Source organism: Pavona decussata, unplaced genomic scaffold (genome assembly GCF_977016875.1).
Source record: "Pavona decussata unplaced genomic scaffold, jaPavDecu1.1 SCAFFOLD_11, whole genome shotgun sequence".
Taxonomy (NCBI): Eukaryota; Metazoa; Cnidaria; class Anthozoa; order Scleractinia; family Agariciidae; genus Pavona; species Pavona decussata.
The window spans coordinates 3,511,730-3,533,072 of NW_028145434.1; the positions used below are offsets into that span (position 1 = coordinate 3,511,730).

General features: G+C 39.3%; 3 protein-coding genes across 4 annotated transcripts; 1 reads left to right on the plus strand and 2 right to left on the minus strand.

Moving 5' to 3' along the window:
- Positions 1-437: 437 nt before the first annotated feature.
- LOC146488263 (uncharacterized) lies at positions 438-17,442 on the plus strand. 2 transcript variants are annotated; one of them, XM_085122592.1, is made up of 6 exons: positions 438-578; positions 1,526-1,589; positions 2,087-2,185; positions 3,440-3,514; positions 5,841-5,952; positions 17,157-17,442. In XM_085122592.1, exons 2-6 carry the CDS (start codon positions 1,526-1,528, stop codon positions 17,182-17,184), a joined length of 378 nt encoding a protein of 125 aa, XP_084978718.1. In that variant the 5' UTR covers positions 438-578; the 3' UTR covers positions 17,185-17,442. The 2 variants fall into 2 exon arrangements, with proteins under 2 accessions (XP_084978718.1, XP_084978710.1); XM_085122584.1 differs by lacking the exon at positions 17,157-17,442 and adding an exon at positions 6,639-7,072.
- Positions 9,933-12,350, minus strand: LOC146488264 (uncharacterized). The gene is made up of 2 exons (XM_085120092.1): positions 10,865-12,350; positions 9,933-10,080 (listed from the first exon to the last, which is right to left on the minus strand). Exons 1-2 carry the CDS (start codon positions 11,994-11,996, stop codon positions 10,064-10,066), a joined length of 1,149 nt encoding a protein of 382 aa, XP_084976218.1. The 5' UTR covers positions 11,997-12,350; the 3' UTR covers positions 9,933-10,063.
- A 657-nt stretch (positions 17,443-18,099) lies between the features above and the next one.
- Positions 18,100-21,265, minus strand: LOC146488265 (uncharacterized). Its single transcript, XM_085123002.1, has one exon. The coding sequence runs from the start codon at positions 20,351-20,353 to the stop codon at positions 18,263-18,265; it is 2,091 nt and encodes a 696-aa protein (XP_084979128.1). The 5' UTR covers positions 20,354-21,265; the 3' UTR covers positions 18,100-18,262.
- Positions 21,266-21,343: the final 78 nt, after the last annotated feature.

Sequence of the window (21,343 nt, forward strand, 5' to 3'; positions counted from 1 at the left end):
CTTCTAAATCTGGTTATCGGTGGTGGAAATCAACCTAACAAAACAAGTTGAGCAATGGAATCGTGAGCGCAGTAACCTGGAACCTAGTTTCGATCCCACTTGTTTTAGCAGGTGAGTGTATTCCACATCTTCGAGGGGGGTCGAATTGTTCAGTTCCCTCCAATATACGTTTACCCCAGGTGAAAACAGGTTGCGTGTGTTCAGCGCATGAATATTTGCCACCTAGAAAAAGGGCGAATTAGGAATCCATGTCAGATGTAAAGATGTTATTCCTAAACAATTTAGCACAGGATTCACATCATTTTATTGGCAGCGTTCAGCTCCTCGTTTTGATGAAATCGTTCCGTCATTTGGTAAAAAGACTAAGAAAAAAAATAAAGTATTAATAATTCAGTCAATTCCAGCTGGGAGACCAAAAGAATTAATTATTTTCTCCAGTTGAATCCTGCTATTAATGTCTCTTGCCTTGCACGTACACGACAAAAGATTTGTGGTCGAGATTTAAATTTTACCGTTGGACATCGGCAAAGGAAACAACTCTAAGTTTAATATTACTGTGACACCCTGAAGCTTAAATTGTGAGTATCGCTTTGCTCTTTAACTGATTAATTTTCTATGTTTGCTGCCGGTCGATAAAGAGAAAATATGATATATATACTAAATCGAATGAAATAGATACCGTTAATGGGAAGATAATTATTTCCTCGCCTTGCTGATTTCCTTTCTTCTCGATAAGCTCAAAAACCCTAATACGTCCCACTGAGCCTTTTGACGGTTTAGATCAGATTTGTTTACTGTTTTTACGCCTCAGTGAGATATAAGCAAACGTCCCCTATAAGATGCTCTATAAGGCTTCGTTTGCACTAAGTCTTTGCCCCTTTCCGGCACCTGTACCTCTTTTACCTCTTATTGGATAATCTCTAGTAGAGGAAAACGTCGATTTTGGAAGATTGCTGTCATTGTACTGAAGAAATTTCAAAACTGATTCCAAAATGCGACAACGTCAAATTTTAAAAGTTTCATTTTCGTCTACGGACGGTCCCACTCGAGATTTTAACCCACGAACTCCTGGGTGGGAACGGTTGGGGGCAACTTGTGCGACAAAGAAATGTCTCAAAGGCGCCGAGGAAGGAAAGACTCTAAAAGTTTAAGACTAACTGTAACACACAAAGGAATGAAGGAATATTACAAGAATTAGGCAACCGATAAAGGTTCACAAGTACCAAATTTTACCTTGTTTAGAGAGTACATTTGAGTCAGTCTTACTTTATAGGAAGGGAATCTTTCTTCTACACCTTTATATGTACCGCTGAAATTGCACACTTTTTAATAATGATTAATTTTGAAGCCGACTAAAAGCGATCACACGTTTTTGCCGAGTAGCTTAAGTCTCATTTCGGAGGGAAACTCAGTGTAGGGAGGGTAGGTTCTGAAACTGATTACTTATTATCGGTGAACGAATAAGAGAGGTTCAGATAAAGTTAACACTCTCAATAAACTGAATTTATTTCCTTGTCATCCCTAGATGTTGTTCAGATTTATTTTCCTGCTGGTTGTGATTTCTTTGTGTTACCCGGCAGTCAGTTCAGGTAAGAACAATATCGGATTTTTTCCTTAAGGCAAGCTACTTTGTATATTAATATAACATGTAAATTTATCAAAAACGCGTTTTCCCTTGACTGTTCGATTAGCATAACAGGCACCACCATGAACACCTCTAATTTATTAGGTGGCAGGTGATGCAATCCAAACACCAACAATACAAATCAGAGTCCTCATCCCTTCAGGTCAGCGGTTGGCCATGGAGAGTTCTGTTGGCAATTAACCAAAGATTGAAAACGATTGGCCTTTTGACAACTGCTGGAGAACCTCATTTCTGTCTGACTCAAAACTCAGTTGCAATGTTTCCTGCAAATATAATTGCTTTAAAACTGAATGACATAACTTAAAATCATAGCTAAACTTCGTATAATCAATAACAGACTGGTGCATCATTGGCCCAATGATCTCGTACCCAGAATCCTCATGCTCTATGATCAGCGGTTGCTCACCAGGCGATTTTGTGTGTGTTCTGTTTACATTACAGGAGGGAAGCTACAGAAAGCTGAGCAACATAGTCAACAACAGGATCCGTCTAGTAGTTCAGGAAAGAGCGCTGCAATCGATAGCGATCACCAGCTTAAGGGTAACATGTATCGTTTTTCCGGTTCACTAAAACTAACGGTGTAAGAACTGATCGGTACAAATATCAGGTCAAACGTTCACCAACAGACACCTTCCGTGGGTAGATACTAAAGTCAACATTCAATTTTTATACCTTCAAAACAAACAGAAAATGTTTGTGGTACCAGCCATAAAAACACTAACTATTAATCCTCTCATAAGAAGACAATCAGATGTGGTCACAATGGACCTATAATGTAAACTGTTGCTCAGCAATAGCAACAGAGCGTCGCAGTGGAGAATTTAACAACATGCCGATAAAACCAGCTAAAAGTTAATCTTTTAAGAAAAACATAAAATTTATTTACATAGTAAAATTTTCCCAACGTCTCCGGTTATTGTGGTTTTATCTTTCGCACTTCTCTCAGTAACCGAGAAGCATAAGATAAATGACATAGGCACTTACTTATTGATAGCGAAGCCTTACAAATGCTCTGGAAGGCCACCTGCAAAGAATTCTCAGGGACCATTACAATTCATTAAGAATACGGGATTGTGTATGAGTAATTTCTTTTTAAATCTGTTTTAGATGCTTCAGATCAATTGATGGTTTGCATGTGACGTCATGGCGGCCACGTTGGTGTACAGGAACGTAACTTCCATTTTCATGCAAACTATATGAACAAATTTTCTTTTGTTTTGTACACCAATATGGCGGCAATGTAAACCACCTATATGTATCTTACTAATATGCTCTTCAACAGAGATCCGTTCTCTTCTGATTAACCACTGCCTGAAAACGTAACCTCTTAAGGGGTAGCCTCTTTTGGTCAAAATATGGAGGAATAAGAGCACTAGAAGCATCACTAGTTTGAACTCCCTGTAAATCTGGTGTTAGTGCTGTGCTTTTTTTGTGTTAGGGGAGTTCCTTCATAAACAAATTGAAGGTGGGCAACAGGCTCACGAGCCACAGTCATTTGAAAATGTGTATCTCTGATCATTTACATAATTCGCAATATCCCAATAGAAAATCAATGACACGACCTAAACCCCTCCCCCCCCCCCCACCACCACCACAACCACTACCTCCCATGGCTATTTCCCCTTAGAAAAACAATTAAACATCATTACAGTCCTGAGTTTAAGTATTGAAGGAAAAGGCATGATTATTTTCAAAATAACAAGGGATAACACATCCCCTGTCACCTTTATTAATTTATTTATTTTGTCAAGGAAATGAACGCATTCTGATATTTGTATGTTAAATTTATTACAGGGCGTATCCCAAAGATTGACCATAGTAAAGGGGTTTACATGCACGATCACCCAGACTTCCCATCTGTGCAGGGAGGTATGTTACAATAACTGTTAATGCAGCAGTAAATGGATTTTTTAAATGGCAAATGCATACTGCTTATTGCCACACATTCTGCTCTGTCACTACATCCATTATTTAACAATAACCGGATGCTTGCATCCAATCCATAATGGCTGCAGATTTTGAGGTGTTTAATATTATGTCGCATATGTTGTAGGTAGCGTAGTCGAGTGGTTAGGGCGCCGGACTTGAAATCTGGAGGTCCCAGGTTCAAGTCCCACTCTAACTGCTAGCTGGAGTTGTTTCTCAGTACCCACGAGTTCAACTCCTCAGCTGCAATTGTAAACAGCCAGCTGCCCTGCTGCCTGCATTCTGCCAGTTGGGATTTTTAACTATGTTATATTCAATTTACATTATGCTTGGCCCCAGTAGGAATTGTGCTATAAACACTGCCGTGGGCAAATGAAGGTTATTATTATTATCATTATCATTATCATTATCATTATCATTATCATTATCATTATCATTATCATTATCATTATCATTATCATTATCATTTTTATTTTGTTGAAAATGTCAGCTCAAACATTTTAAAACGTTACGGTACCACCATAACATTCATTTGAATTAAAGGCTTAGAGTGTTAAAAATACACTGAAAAAGCAGGAAGAAAATAACGAAAACTAAATGAATATCAAAGCAGTAACAAACAACTATGTGATTCCTCAATTTGTCACGCTGATGTAAGCTGCAAGCTGAGACCAGGTGTGTGTCTCGGGGGGGGGGGGGGGGGGTGCTCAACAAAGTTTTATACAGGGAGGCTCTGCTTCGCAGTCCAAACCCTTACACAAAATATACCATTTTTTTCACAGAAAGGTTACCCTTTTATATAGCTACAGTAGAAATAATGCATCTAATGACAGTTTTCCATAACCTTTTCTATACTTCAGCTCCTGAAACCCCTACCAGTTTTCTATACTTCCAGCCTGAGAAAGCCACGCCTTTCGGGCGGAGCATCTCGTCCATCATAGGGGGGACTGAAACCCTTTACGGTCTTCAAGGGTCTTCAGATTGTGTTCTGTCAGTGTTAACACTAATTGTTGAGCAAAGATAATTGTCACTGGCATGTTCAATTTTATCTACCAACAGTTTTGAAAAGAATTGCACACAGCCTCGTGCATTTCTTATAAACGCATCACTGTCATACTAACTCTATAACAAAAACAGCGAGCAGAAATCGAGTTTGAGTCGGAAAATGTATACATCATAATTAATGTCCGGAGCTGTCAGCGGAAATCTTGCCACTCTTTTAAAATAGTAGTCTTAATTTCACTAAGTAAACTTTATAATAATGAAACCAGCTGAAGACTTTGGCTAGGAAGAGGATTTTGCGCTACGATGGAAGCCATGTCAGTTTCTTTACTTATAAATCAATTATCATCTCAAGAACTGTTCATTTAAAAACAAGGTGTATAACTTACCTTACTTCCTTTTCCTGCTTTTGAATAACACCACAGCGAGAGCGGATGGGGTTGGATTTTCCAACGCCAAAACTAACAACACGTTCTGCGTTCTACGTTGAACGCCGGGAGGAGAGGGCGGTAACCAGGCCTCTATTTTTGAAAGTCCCGGATGATACCGACACAGGATTACCAATTAATGACATGTAATGAGCAGGATTCAATTCTGGCTAAGTGATCGATAACTGATAACAAAACAATTACAGAAAACAATGCATAATCGATCATTTGTTTATTATGGACCTTCTAAAAGCAGTGAAGACGACGACGCCATCAAAAACGTATCCTAAAACTGAACTCAGTATTAAAATTCGCGTTCTCTGAACTCATGTGAACTGACCTGCGATATTTCCAACTCCTTTAATTTGTGTATTGGGACTGAACTATCCAAAGGCAGAAATCGCAGAGGCAATTTCAAGTTCAGAAAGAAAAAAGATGATAAAATACACCGCCGTGTGTTCACATTCTGCATAAAACCTCGAATTTGGTCATCCAACGTCGTTGTTTTGTAGAGGGCGACAAAAAAATGCACGTGAAGTGCCAGTGGTTTGCCAATTAAAACTAGTGTTTGCTGACGTCCTCGTTGCAGTCGTCCTCGTTGCTTACGGTGAAAAAATGCAGCGGTTGGGTACACTTGATGTTGACGCTGTTCAATCGGAAGGGTGACAGAAGAGACAATCGAAAAAAAAATACGGACAGATTACAGAAGGGATCGAATGTGGAGTTTGATTTAATTTCATTTAGTGACATAACTTCCGTTCCTTGATCTTGCAAAATTTTATTGTTAATTCTCTGTCCAGAGCTAATCTTATCAGTTAACTGTCATTTCTTATCATAAGGGCCCGGCGGTGCTTACCGCACTCAATATCTCCACGCTCGGTTTGGCATTGGTGGTCACAGAAAAAGGCGCTCCATACTAGAAGAGGTTATGCTCAAGATGTTCAATGTCAGGTAATTTATTTATTATTGGGTGTCGAAAGTAATTTCGCGTTTGCTTTGGCTTTGCATTACTACGCTCTGTTATTGGTTTACCAAACTCGCGTCACTTTCTCAACCAGTGGGAATCCAAACCAAAACCAATCGTGCTTTTTAGGCTTGGGGCCAGTTACATGTATTTCCTTCGAATTCTGTTTGGCTCGTTGCGTTGTCTACATCTGTTGGATTAGCCAGAGTAATTACTTTGGTTTTAATTTTATGACACTCAGTTGAAAACCGCTCTATTTATTATTAGTATTATTTTTTACAATGACAACGTTATAGTCAGTTCTCAAAAGAGAGATGGCACAGTTGTGAGTACTTTAATGCTCTCGATGGTGCCCCAGATACTTTCAACAGGCCACCTGGGATTTACAAATGCGTACATTTTTCAGTCAGGCAAGATATATACAATTTGTACCTGCATGGTGGAGGTGGTGGAACCAAAAAGAACCTCAACACGGAATACATCTGGAATAAAGATAAAACGTCTTACTTGTATATTAGGCCTCTGGAGTGTGACCAACCATCTGCGTTCCCTTATGACAAACTCCTATTCTCTTGGAATTTTGTTGTTGTTGTTGTTGTTGTTGTTGTTGTTTTTGTTGTTGTTGTTGTTGTTTTGTATAAATTAACAGATAAGAAATCATTCTAATTTGCAGGCTGCCAAAAGATGAAGATGGACTTTGAATGACCCACAGAAGCTAGATGAAACAACCTACTGGTTCATGAAGACTGAATTCAAGGATCCACTCCCTTAGGGATTGAAGGCATTTTTCATAAGATAATCTATACTTCATCTATGGCCCACAAGACTATGACAAGCCCGGCTCGGAAACTCGAGAGGACTCGAGCACAGCCGTAGACGATGCTTTTCTTTTAACTTCAATTAAATTATACAAAAACTCTCATCAGTTTAACGAAACCAAAACATGGCCACTTCATGGTTTATTTTTATATAGCACCGACCCCGCAAATTTTAAATGACAGTTTCATCGACATACCAGTGTACCAGTTCCACGAAAGCTGCAATTCCCGGCCAAGTTTATGCATCTTAAGCAATTACGTTTTGCTAATAAAGTGAGTTTTAATCAGGTGCGATACTGTATTTGTTGTAGAGATCAAGATATAGTTCTTAGCCCACAGGCGTCCCAAGCTCACGTTTAGAGAAAGCGAAAAATTAATTATCTCTGAATTATCTATTTATTCACATATGTGTCACGGCTGTGTGAGTTGGAACGTGACCTTTCATCTTACGCGGTGTTAGGTTACATGAGAACCGTTGAGAATTTGAGCGCTTTATAAGACGTTGTATGGGGAATAAAATATCGTTCATTTAGAACGCTAAATACATTAAAATATCCTCATTTTTTACGTAAGATGTTAAAAAACACTCACCTCTTGTGTGTCCGTTGTGCTTTTTCGTTGTTTTCGCTGTTTTGGGCTTTTCATGCCACCACTGTTCTCTCCTTCATAAACTGACAGCTCCGTCTTATGAAGGAGAGAACAGTGGTGGCATAAAAAGCCCAAAACAGCGAAAACAACGAAAAAGCACAACGGACACACAAGAGGTGAGTTTTTTTAATCATCTTACGTAAAAAATGAGGATATTTTAATGTATTTAGCGTTCTAAATGAACGATATTTTATTCCCCATACAACGTCTTATAAAGCGCTCAAATTCTCAACGGTTCTCATGTAACCTAACACCGCGTAAGATGAAAGGTCACGTTCCAACTCACACAGCCGTGACGCATATGTGTATAAATAGATAATTAATTTTTCGCTTTCTCTAAACGTGAGCTTGGGACACCTGTGTTTAGCCGACTGAGCGTTTTTACACGAGCATCTGGCTTGGGAGACTGGGCGACCACTGCCTACGTTTTTCAACTTCAAACAAAGTTACTATTACTATTACTGGGCACCTTTCATGACGCATTCGAGACACTTAAAAAGCACGTTTTTTATGATTTTTGATCAACAGTTACAGATTTATAATGAATACGCATATAACTATATGTGTATTAACTGAAAAGCTAATTAGCAAAGTAAAAATTCGACTGATTGATTCTTCATCAACACATAAGACATAAGAATTATTGCAGTCCTATATATGCAAACACTAAATAATGTCGAAAAGAGCAACATCCCTTTTTAATGAGTAGGGCAATTTTTATTTACACGGTTTTTGCATTGGTATCAATTATCGAAAATTAAAAAAGATGTAAAAGGGTAAGGATGTAAGATAAATCGAAAGCCCTCTTTGCTTAAGGGGGGATTCAACCTAAACGCCATTTTTCCGCCACTTGACATGGCTTTAACGTCCCTTATTTCATGAATCACACATTTTCTTTTGTTATTCAACATCCTTTATTTAACTTACATCCTTCATGAATATTAAACTAACTGAAACGAGGGATTTATACAGATAAATCCCTCATTTACATTAGCAGTACTGCGAGAAACGCACACATCAGGTTCTCCTAAGTGTGACGGTACTAATTAGCCGGCATTTGTCCCCTTGAACAAAGGAATAATTTCATGAAATAAGTCAGATAAATACCTCGAACGTCGGTATTAATCCATATACATCCCTCCGGCCTACGGCCCTCGGGGTGTATATGGATTAATACCTCCGTTCTCGGTATTTATCTCTTACATAACGTCATAAAATTACTGTTTTCATTCACAATTCTGGTAGAAGTCTTGAACTCGTGGATTTCTTGGCATCTTTTAAGTTGATGTCAATTACATCAAGGATTTTCTGGAAATGTTCGTCTTAAGGGGGGGGGGGGGGGGGGGTTCAACCTAAACGCCATTTTTCCGCCACTTGACATGGCTTTAACGTCCCATAACGTCATAAAATTACTGTTTTCATTCACAACTCTGGTACAAGTCTTGAACTCGTGGATTTCTTGGCATCTTTTAGGTTGATGTCGATTACATCAACGATTTTCTTGAAATGTTCGTCTTAAGGGGGGTGGGGGGGGGGGGTTCAACCTTAACGCCATTTTTCCGCCACTTGACATGGCTTTAATGGAAATATCTCGTTCATGTTTCAAGCAACCAAAAAACTCTACGCTTATCCCGTGAACCTATGTTGTGGGGTGTTTTGTGAATGTTTGGGTGATTTTTGGGTATATTTGGAAGGAGATAGTTTTTCTAGAAGGATTGGTAAAATTAAGAGAAATAAGAAATATTAACGATTTAGTGAAATTTTAAATTAGAATTTGTAGTTGATAATTAATAGACGGACACCAACTAAGTCCACTTGCAACCTGGGTTGCGTGGGTATCAACTGTCTGTTAGTGTTCCAAAATATTTTTCTCTCCTCCGATCCCTTCTTAAAAACTTTTCAAATTACATTCAAATTTAGGTGTATTCCCCCCTTAAGCCTGGAAGATGCTTTTAAAATATGTCACAATATATAAGCTACCACAAAATCACACAAATAATGGGACGACAAAGGAGGCCAGTACGATTTACATATTTCCCTTGACATGGCTCGATCTCTCCCTCAATGTTGTTATGACAAGGGAGTCGTGTTATGGATGAAAACATCTCTTTCTGCCGGCTAAAGACCTTACATAAGTAATAGATCAAACACGAGGAAGAGTGTTTCCTCCGACTTCCAAACACCGAGAAGTAGGTTGGAAAAACGAGGCGCAGCCGAGTTTTTTTTAACCAGCTTCGAGGTGTTTGGAAAAATGAGGAAACACTCTTTCAAGCGTTTGATATAGCTTATTAAACTATTGATAATTCTTGGAGAAATTCGAAGCAAAAGTTCACAAAATTTTATGATAATTAAGATCACATTTCCAAACCTCCTTCACGGTAGTGATTTCCTTTGTTTTCTCCTCATTAAGTATTATCGAGTTTGAGAATCTATATTCAAACATTTGTCAAGTGGCAACAAGGAGACGGGTCTACCAAATTTCGACTTCTGAGGCTTGTTTCGGGGGTCTCTGGTAGACGCCTGTAGTCCCTAATTGCAGATAGAATCATTTCTCTCTTGCGAAGTTTTTCCCAACCACTGAACCTTTGTCCTGTTGTGACTCCAGTGAAAAACACTTCCGATATTCTTCCGCTCAAGAAAACCGCAATACTGGACACAACAGCCGATGAGTTATATGTCAACTTAAACAATAAGATAGCAGCTAGCGCAACAATAAGAAAGATAACTATGAACACTATGTTCATAAGCATGACAAATATTTCATTGGCAAACGGAAGGACATCTTTTTCATCGCAAACAAATCGAAATAGTTCCCTAGGAATGGTACCTTGTTCATCTGTTACCTCTTTCCATTGTTCTGAGATCATTTCTTTGACCTCTTTATACTTATTCTGCAAATTACTATAGCAAAGATGAACGTTTCTTCCGACAACAAAGACAAACGTTATATAAGGCACCGTAAATTCTGTATTAAGAGTTACTCCCATGATGACAAAACCAAACAATCGAACCGCAAACTGACAGGAAAATATTGCAACGATACCCACACTAAGAGATGAATAATAAAACAGCGCTGTAAGTAAGATACCCTTGAAAATGACTTGTTTACGAATAAACCGCAAAGTAATCATCATGACGCAAACATAAGGGCAAAATATTATAATGCAGGCAATTGACGCAAGTAGGTAAATTAAAATAGTTACCAACACAAGTGTTGAACCCATAATTGCGACGGACGTAACTGACCATAACACGCTAATTGCGTGGCCAAATATTGAACGCTGACAACTGAATGCTGACAACGAACGTACCCGTAACCGTTTTTGGCTATTTTTCCAAAATTCGTTACAATCCCTCCAGAAGTCTAGAAAAAACCTTAACCAGCGTTCCAAAATATTTGAAATCATTTTTGGCAATACCTGGATGTGCTCACGTATTTCTTTTTTAGGAGAAAGACGTCCTTCAAAGCCGCAAAGACGACATTTCTTTTTTGTAACAGTTTCGGTGTTCGGCCTCCAGCAGGGAAAAATCAACCCTGGAATGACAAAAAAAGGTACAATAAAAAGAACGTATACAAGAGGTTTGTTCAAGCTAAACACAAAAAGGTAAAACTCTGCTACTTGAAAAAGAAGTTTTCTGGAAGCATCGTCGAAAGAGCTGCTTTTGATTATAAAGTATAACGCTACCTTAATATAGAGAAATACAGGGATAACACAATACCACAGAAATATCAACTTGACATTAAAACCGTGATTTAAAGTTGGCAGTTTCTTGGCAAATGTTCGAACAATCGTTTCCACAGTAACCGGACTTAGATCGTCCACTGGGATCCTCTGTCCAATAACACCATCTTCCTCGTCAAAGAAATCTGGTAACGCACATAGAATTAGAGGCCAGTACAAGAAAACGACTACTACTAGTAATGCCAGGACGGCGTTAAAGAGCGCAAGCCACACGCTCTCCTTGACACTCTGGTTGCAATAAATCGTGCTCCGATTGTTCTGTCTGTCTTCCCCACAGCACTGATATTTAAAGCTTCCTCCAATGCCAAAAGAATATTCTTGTAAAACCCGAACGCAAACCACATCGTCCCTCCTATTCGGAGATTTGTTCTCGTCCCTTGTTATATCCAACAATGCTCTTGCTATCGCAATGTCTTGGCACGAAGAATTCAAAGCTTGCAGACATCCGCTCGGATTTTCCTTTAGAGACACAACCATACCTCTGACCTGATTGTTCAACAGGCCGAGAGAAAGAACATCGTAGTCATAAGACAAAGATAACATGGGTTCGGTAAGACTTCGAGCCCATGCCCATCTGTAAGGAAGAATTCTGTTTTTTGAGATCAATGGCTCGTAGCTGCCATCAGACAGTTCATCAGAGATTGCGAAGTCCAAATGTACAAGCCTTACGCCTTCCTCAGTAGCCTTCGATTGAAAATGAGAAGCTGAATCTCCTTCAATAACTACAACCTGGCAGTGCCTTTCGCCGCAGGACTCGATTCCAACGATACAGCAAATCAAACAGAGGAAACTCAGACATGAAACAGCTTTCTCACGAGCCATCTTGTTCCTTGACTGCCAATATTTTTCCTGTTACTGATTTCACACTTGGCTAACCTCACGACATGCATCTCACATGCCGCTTCAGTATTTACCAAGTCGATCGAATCGTAGCCTGGGACCGAAAAAGGGGAGGAGGAAGTTACTTCCTCTTCTCCAATTTTGTCAGATGATGGGAGGGAACGCTAGTCGAAGGGTAAGGCAAGGCACATTACTATTCAGAATTTACAGACTTCAATATCCTCAATCACTGAACTGCCAGAGGCAGTCGCTCTTGGTTAAACGGGACAGACCCTCCCTGCTAAGATCTTAAAGGATCTTGAAGGAGTTTGAAGGCTCTTGCTATTCTGATCTTATAAAAACTTACGTAGGATTTGCCAAGAATTCTGTAGCTCTCATGTAGCTCAGCTCTCCTGTAGCTCAGTGCTAGAGCATCTGAACCAGTAATCGGAAGGTCTTAGGTTCAACTCCTGATAGCAGAACTCGGATTTTTTTCCGAGTATGCCTGTGTTACTTACTGACACTGAATAGTACATCATTCTCAATTCTGTAGGACTTTACAGAATCCTACAAAATGTTGTACGGATCGTCTGGCATTATCGCCACTTAGGATCCCAATAAAGATCCTACTCGATCCTGTGGGATTTTACAAGATCCCAAAGATCTGTAAGATTCTCTGACGAATTTTGCCAGGGCAAGCCGCGGCAAGTCGAAAATTTAGCGCCACGATTTGGACTTGCCTGTAAATACAGCCACTTCTCATCGCTCCTGCTAATATTGTAGCGACGACAAAACAAAGCTACTAAGGGTAAACCGTTTCAATCCTTCCAGTCTTTCCATAGCGTAATTGAAAATTGAACTTGACACCTAACAACAAGTATTGCAAGGAAAGGCATGATTATTTTCAAAGTAACAAGGGATAACACATCCCCAGTCATCTTTATTAATTTATTTATTTTGTCAAGGAAATAAATGCATTCTGATATTTGTATGTTAAATTTATCACAGGGCGTATCACAAAGATTGACCATAGTAAAGGGGTTTACATGCATGATCACTCAGACTTCCCATCTGTGCAGGGAGGTATGTTACAACAACTGTTTTTTAATACAGCAGTAAATGGATTTTTGTAATGGCAAATGCATACTGCTTATTGCCACACATTCTGCTCTGTCACTACATCCATTGTTTAACAATGACTGGATGCTTCCATCCAATCCATAATGGCTGTAGATTTTGAGGTGTTTAATATTATGTCGCATATGTTGTAGGAAGCGTAGTCTAGTGGTTAGGGCGCCGGACTTGAAATCTGGAGGTCCCAGGCTCAAGTCCCACTCTGACCGCTAGCTAGAGTTTCTCAGTAACCCTGAGTTCACCTCCTCGGCTACACTTGTAAACAGCCAGCTGGTCTGTTGCCTGCATTCTGCCAGTTTACAGTTTATAGTTTGCCTGCATTCTGCCAATTTACATTATTTCTTTGTTAAGTTTAATGCTTTGCCCCAGTAGCACTTGTGCTATAAACACTGTCGTGGGCAAATGAAGGTTATTATTATTATTATTATTATTATTATTATTATTATTATTATTATTATTATTATTATTATTATTATTATTTTGTTAGAAATGTCAGCTCAAACATTTTAAAACATTACTGTACCACCAAAACCTCCATAATTTTGAATTAAAGGCTTAGAGTGTTAAAAATACACTGAAAAAGCAGCAAGAAAATAACGAAAACAGAATGAAAATCAAAGCAGTAATAACGAACTATGTGATTCCTCAATTTGTCACGCTGATGTAAGCCGTAAGCTGAGACTAGGTGTGTGTCTCGGGAGGGTGGGGGGGAGGGTACTCAATAAATTTTTATACAGGGAGGCTGTGCTTCGCAATCCATTATCCTTACGCTTAATATACCATTTTTTCAGAGAAAGGTGACCGTTTTATATACAGTTTTCTATACTTCCAGCCTGAGAAAGCTAGGCCTTTCGGGCGGAGCATCTCGTCCATTATAGGGGGGACTGAAACCCTTTACGGTCTTCAAGGATCTTCGGATTGTGTTCTGTCCGCGATAACACTAACTGTTGAGCAAAGATAATTGTCACTGGCATGTCCAATTTTATCTACCAACAGTTTTGAAAAGAATTGCACACAGCCTCGTGCATTTCTTATAAACGCATCACTGTCATACTAACTCTATAACAAAAACAGCGAGCAGAAATCGAGTTTGAGTCGGAAAATGTATACATCATAATTAATGTCCGGAGCTGTCAGCGGAAATCTTGCCACTCTTTTAAAATAGTAGTCTTAATTTCACTAAGTTAACTTTATAATAATGAAACCAGCTGAAGACTTTGGCTAGGAAGAGGATTTTGCGCTACGATGGATGCCATGTCAGTTTCTTTACTTGTAAATCAATTATCATCTCAAGAACTGTTCATCTAAAAACAAGGTGTATAACTTCCCCTAATTCCTTTTCCTGCTTTTAAATAACACCACAGCGAGAGCGGATGGGGTTGGATTTTCCAACGCCAAAACTGACAACGCTGAACGCCGAGGGGAGAGGGCGGTAACCAGGCCTCTATTTTTGAAAGTCCCGGATGATACCGACACAGGATTACCAATTAATGACATGTAATGAGCAGGATTCAATTCTGGCCAAGTGATCGATAACTGATAACAAAACATTTACAGAAAACAATGCATAATCGATCATTTGTTTATTATGGACCTTTTAAAAGCAGTGAAGACGACGACGCTATCGAAAACGTATCCTAAAAACTCAGTATTAAAATTTGCGTTCTCTGAACTCATGTGAACTGACCTGCGATATTTCCAAGTCCTTTAATTTGTGTATTGGAACTGAACTATCCAAAGGCAGAAATCGCAGAGGCGATTTCAAGTTCAGAAAGAGAAAAGATGATAAAATACACCGCCGTGTGTTCACGTTCCGCATAAAACCTCGAATTTGGTCATCCAACGTCGTTGTTTTGCAGAGGGCGACAAAAAAATGCACGTAAGTGGACGTACACGTGAAGTGCCAGTGGTTTGCCAATTAAAACTTGTGTTTGCTGACGTCCTCGTTGCAGTGGTCCTTGTTGCCTTCGGTGAAAAAATGCAGCGGTTGGGTACACTTGATGTTGACGCTGTTCAATCGGAAGGGTGACAGAAGAACCAATCGAAAAAAAAATACGATATTGTTAATTCTCTGTCCAGAGCTAATCTTATCAGTTAATTAACTGTCATTTCTTATCATCAAGGCCCGGCGGCGCTTACCGCACTCAATATCTCCACGCTCGGTTTGGCATTGGTTGTCACAGAAAAAGGCGCTTCATACTAGAATAGGTTATGCTCAAGATGTTCAATGTCAGGTAATTAATTATTAATTAATTTTTTTATCTATTTATTTATTTATTTATTTATTTTTTTATAGAGCGGTTTTCAATTGCGTGTCGAAAGTAATTTCGCGTTTGCTTTGGTTTTGGATTACTACGCTCTGTGATTGGTTAACAAAACTCGCGCCACTTTCTCAACCAGTGGGAATCCAAACCAAAACCAATCGTGTTTTCCTTGCACGACTTTTCCCACGCTTGGGGCCAGTTACATGTATTTGCTTCGAATTTAAAGGGACTGTGCAATAATTATCAGGAGGGGGGGGGGGGGGGGCTGAAAAACCAGAGTTATCTAGCAAAAACGTAGACAGGACCCCCTCTCCAAAACAAAAAAATTAGTTCTAAGCCCCCCTCTGTTATGTTAAAAATAACGTCGCACCCCGTCGGAAGTGCTTGTGTGAGAATCAGAGTCGCATTCGGAATCACTGGATAGCTTTGTTATGAGCCAGAGATGTATGGAATTCAGCAAATCGATTCAGTCGATGAAGAAATTTTACTTTTATTCACATCAAAAACCGACAAAGCCTGTCTACGAGATCTGTTTGATTCCCATTGTTTTACGGGGGATGCTGAAAAACAAGTGCATAATTTTTGCTTCACATAGGGTCAGCTTAATTAAATAGAAGAAGGGTTAAAATTAATCAGTTATCTTTATATTTTGATGGAATTTTTTCAATTATCGTTTAACAGCTGTTTTTATTGATATTTGTTACAGTCTATCATGAGGCCTGTATTGAGAATCTGTTATTGCGTTTAACTTTATTTACATTTCGAATAAAACTTAAGGCCCCCCCCCTCTGTCAAATGAGTGATTTTACTTTGAGGCCCCCCCCCCCCCCTATCTTGGCAGCAATTTTAGGTAATGCCCCCCCTCTCGTTTTTCAGCCCCCCCCCCCCCCCTCCTGATAATTATTGCACAGTCCCTTATGTTTGGCTCGTTGTGTTGTCTACATCTGTTGGATTAGCCAGAGTAATTACTTTGGTTTTAATTTTATGACACTCAGTTGAAAACCGCTCTATTTATTATTAGTATTACTTTTTACAATGACAACGTTATAGTGAGTTCTCAAACAATTTCACTCCGCGGGGGAGCGGAGAGATGGCACAGTTGTGAGTACTTTAATGCTCTCGATGGTGCCCCAGAGACTTTCAACAGGTCACCTGGGATTTACAAATGCGTACATTTTTCAGTAAGGCAAGATATATATAATTATAGTGAGTTTTCAAAACAATTTCACTCCGTGGGGGAGCAGAGAGATAACAACAACAACAACAACAACAATTTATTTACAGATTTAGATTATATAAAGGGCTTGTCCCGCAAATAGCCACAAAGCTAGTCGAGGCGGGACAAGACAAAGAAAAAATTACAGCAAATTACAAACATTCTGGAGAAACGGAAACCTTAACTTACAGAAAATAAGGCAGATCTAGAGATGGCACAGTTGTGAGTACTTTAATGCTCTCGATGGTGCCCCAAAGACTTTCAACAGGTCACCTGGGATTTACAAATGCGTACATTTTTCAGTCAGGCAAGATATATATAATTTGTACCCGTGTGGTGGAAGTGGTTGAACCAAAAAGAACCTCAACACGGAATACATCTGGAATAAAGATAAAACGTCTTACTTGTATATTAGGCCTCTGGAGTGTGCCCAACCATCTGCGTCCCCTTATGACAAACTCCTATTCTCTTGGAATTTTGTTGTTGTTGTTGTTGTTGTTGTTGTTGTTTTGTATAAATTAACAGATAAGAAATCCTTCTAATTTGCAGGCTGCCAAAAGATGAAGATGGACTTTGAATGACCTTTTTATTAAGCCACAGAAGCTAGATGAAACAACCTACTGGTTCATGAAGACTGAATTCAAGGATCCACTCCCTTAGGGATTGAAGGCATTTTTCATAAAATAATCTATACTTCATCTATGGCCCACCAGACTACGAAAAGCCCGAATCCGAAGCTCGAGAGGACTCGAGCATACCCGTTGACGACGTTTTTCTTTTAACTTCAATTAAATCATACAAAAACTCTCATCAGTTAACGAAACCACAACAAGGCCACTTCCGACCTGACAAAATTTTAAATGACAGTTTCATCGACAAACAAGTGTACCAGTTGCACGAAAGCTGCAATTCAAAAGCGAATTCCCGGCCAAGTTTATGCATCTTAAGCAATTACGTTTCGCTAAAAGAGTTGGTTTTAATCAGGTGCGATACTGTGATTGTTGTATAGATCAAGATATAGTTCTTAGTCGAGCGATTTTACACGAGCATCTGGATTGGGAGACTGGGCGACCACTGCAAACAAAGTTACTATTACTATTACTGGGCACCTTTCATGACGCATTCGAGACACTTAAAAAGCACGTTTATTATGATTTTTGATCAACAGTTACAGATTTATAATGAATACGCATACAACTATATCTGTATTAACTGAAAAGCTAATTAGCAAAGTAAAAATTCGACTGATTGATTCTTCATTAATACATAAGACATAAGAATTATTGCAGTCCTATATATACAAACACCAAATAATGTCAAAAAGAGCAACAACCCTTTTTAATGAATAAGGCGATTTTTATTTACACGGTGTTTGCATTTGTATCAATTATCGAAAATTAAAAAAGATGTAAAAGGGTAAGGATATCAGATAAAACGAAAGCTCTCTTTGCTTAAGCCTGGAGGATGCTTTTAAAATATGTCAAAATTGACAAACTATCATAAAATCACACAAATAATGGGACGACAAAGAAGGCCAGTACGATTTGCGTATTCCCCTGACATGGCTTGATCGCTCCCTTAATGTTGTTATGACAAGGGAGTCGTGTTATGGATGAAAACATCTCATTCTGCTAAAGGCCTTACATAATATATATTTACACATTTGTCACATGACAACAAGGAGACAAGTCTAGGTATGCCAAATCTCTTGTTTCGCGGGTCTCTGGTACACTCCTGTAGTCCCTAATTGCAGATAGAATCATTTCTCTCTTGCGAAGTTTTTCCCAACCACTGAACCTTTGTCCTGTTGTGACTCCAGTGAAAAACACTTCCGATATTCTTCCGCTCAAGAAAACCGCAATACTGGACACAACGGCCGATGAGTTATATGTCATCTTAAACAATAAGATAGCAGCTAACGCAACAATAAGAAAGATAATTATGAACACTATGTTCATAAGCATGCCAAATATTTCATTGGCAAACGGTAGGACATTTTTTTCATCGCAAACAAATCGAGACAGTTCTCTAGGAATGCTACCTTGTTCATTTGTTACCTTTTTCCATTGTTCTGAGATCATTTCTTTCATTTCTTTCACCTCTTTATACTTATTCTGTAAATTACTATAGCAAAGATGAACGTTTCTTCCGACAACAAAGACAAACGTTATATAAGGCACCGCAAATTCCGCATTAAGAGTTACTCCCATAATGACGAAACCAAACAATCGAACCGCAAACTGACAGGAAAATATTGCAACGATAACCACACTAAGAGATGAATAACAAAAAAGCGCCATAAGGATACCCTTCGAAATGATTTGTTTACGAACAAATCGCACAGTAATCATCATGACGCAAACATAAGGGCAAAATATTATAATGCACGCAATTGACGCAAGTAGGTAAATTAAAATAGTTACCAACACAAGTGTTGAACCCATAATTGCAACGGAAGTAACTGACCACAACACGCTAATTGCGTGGCCAAATACTGAATGCTGACAACGACCGTACCTATTTTTCCAAAATTCGTTACAATTCCTCCAGCAGTCTAGAAATAGCTTCAACCAGCGTTCCAAAATATTTGAAATCATTTTTGGCAATACCTGGATGTGTTCACGTATTTCTTTTTTAGGAGAAAGACGTCCTTCAAAGCCGCAAAGCCAACATTTCTTTTTTGTAACAGTTTCGAAGTCCGGCCTCCAGCAAGTAAAAATCAACCCTGGAATGACAATAAATGGTAAAATAAAAACAACGTATACAAGAGGTTTGTTCAAGCTAAACACAAAAAGGTAAAAGTCTGCTACTTGGAATATAAGTTTTCTGGAAGCATCGTCGAAAGAGCTGCTTTTGATTATAAAGTATAACACTACCTTAATATAGAAAAATATAGGAATAACACAATACCACAGAAATATCAACTTGACATTAAAACCGTGATTTAAAGTTGGCAGTTTCTTGGCAAATGTTCGAACAATCGTTTCCACAGTAACCGGACATAGATCGTCCACTGGGATCCTCTGTCCATCTTCCCCGTCAAAGAAATCTGGTAACGCACATAGAATTAGAGGCCAGTACAAGAAAACGACGACTACTAGTAATGCCAGGATGGCATTAAATAGCGCGAGCCACACGCTCTCCTTGACACTCCGGTTGCAATAAATCGTGCTCCGATTGTTCTGCCTGTCTTCCCCACAGCACTGATATTTAAAGTTTCCTCCAATGCCGAAAGAATATTCTTGTAAAACCCGAACGCAAACCACATCATCCCTCCTATTCGGAGATTTGTTCTCGTCCCTTGTTATATCCAACAATGCTCTTGCTATCGCAATGTCTTGGCACGAAGAATTCAAAGCTTGCAGACATCCGCTCGGATTTTCCTTTAGAGACACAACCATACCTCTGACCTGATTGTTCAACAGGCCGAGAGAAAGAACATCGTAGTCATAAGACAAAGATAGCATGGGTTCGGTAAGACTTCGAGCCCATGCCCATCTGTAAGAAAGAATTCTGTTTTTTGAGATCAATGGCTCGTAGCTGTCATTAGACAGTTCATCAGGGATTGCGAAGTCCAAATGCACAAGCCTTACGCCTTCCTCAGTAGCCTTCGATCGAAAATGAGACGCTGAATCTCCTTCAATAACTACAACCTGGCAGTGCCTTTCGCCGCAGGACTCGATTCCAACGATACAGCAAATCAAACAGAGGAAACTCAGACATGAAACAGCTTTCTCAAGAGCCATCTTGTTCCTTGAGTGCCAATATTTTTCCTGTTACTGATTTCACACTTGGCTAACCTCGCGACATGCATCTCACATGCCGCTTCAGTAATTTACCAAGTCGATCGAATCGTAGCCTGGGACCGAAAAAGGGAAGGAGGAAAGTTACTTCCTCTTCTCCAATTTTGTCAGATGATGGGAGGGAACGCTAGTCGAAGGGTAAGGCAAGGCACATTACTATTCAGAATTTACAGACTTCAATATCCTCAATCACTGAACTGCCAGAGGCAGTCGCTCTTGGTTAAACGAGACAGACCCTCCCTGCTAAGATCTTAAAGGATCTTGAAGGAGTTTGAAGGCTCTTGCTATTCTGATCTTATAAAAACTTACAAAGGATTCGCCAAGAATTCTGTAGCTCTCATGTAGCTCAGCTCTCCCGTAGCTCAGTGGTAGGGCATCCGAACTAGTAATCGGAAGGTCATAAGTTCAACTCCTGATAGGAGAACTCGGATTTTTTTCCGAGTATGCCTGTGTTAGTTACTGAATAATACATCATTCTCAATTCTGTAGGACTTTACAGAATCCTACAAAATATTGTAAGGATCCTCTGGCATTATCGCCATTTAGGATCCCAATAAAGATCCTACTCGATCCTGTAGGATTTTACTAGATCCCAAAAGATCTGTAAGATTCTCTGATGAATTTTACCAGGGCAAGCCGCGACAAGTCGAAAACTTAGCGCCATGATTTGGAATTGCCTCTAAATAGAGCCACTTCTCATCGCTCCCGCTAGTATTGTAGCAATGACAAAACAAACCTACTGAGGGTAAACCGTTTCAATCCTTCCAGTCTTTCCATAGCGTAATTGAAATTGAACTTGACACCTAACAACATTATCTACAAGGAAGACAAACCACTAAAGACCTAGCATAACATTTCAATTCAACACTCGATCCTTACAGGTTTGCCAAAAAGCTGAATAGCCGCATGAATCTGGAATCGGCAGGAAATTGG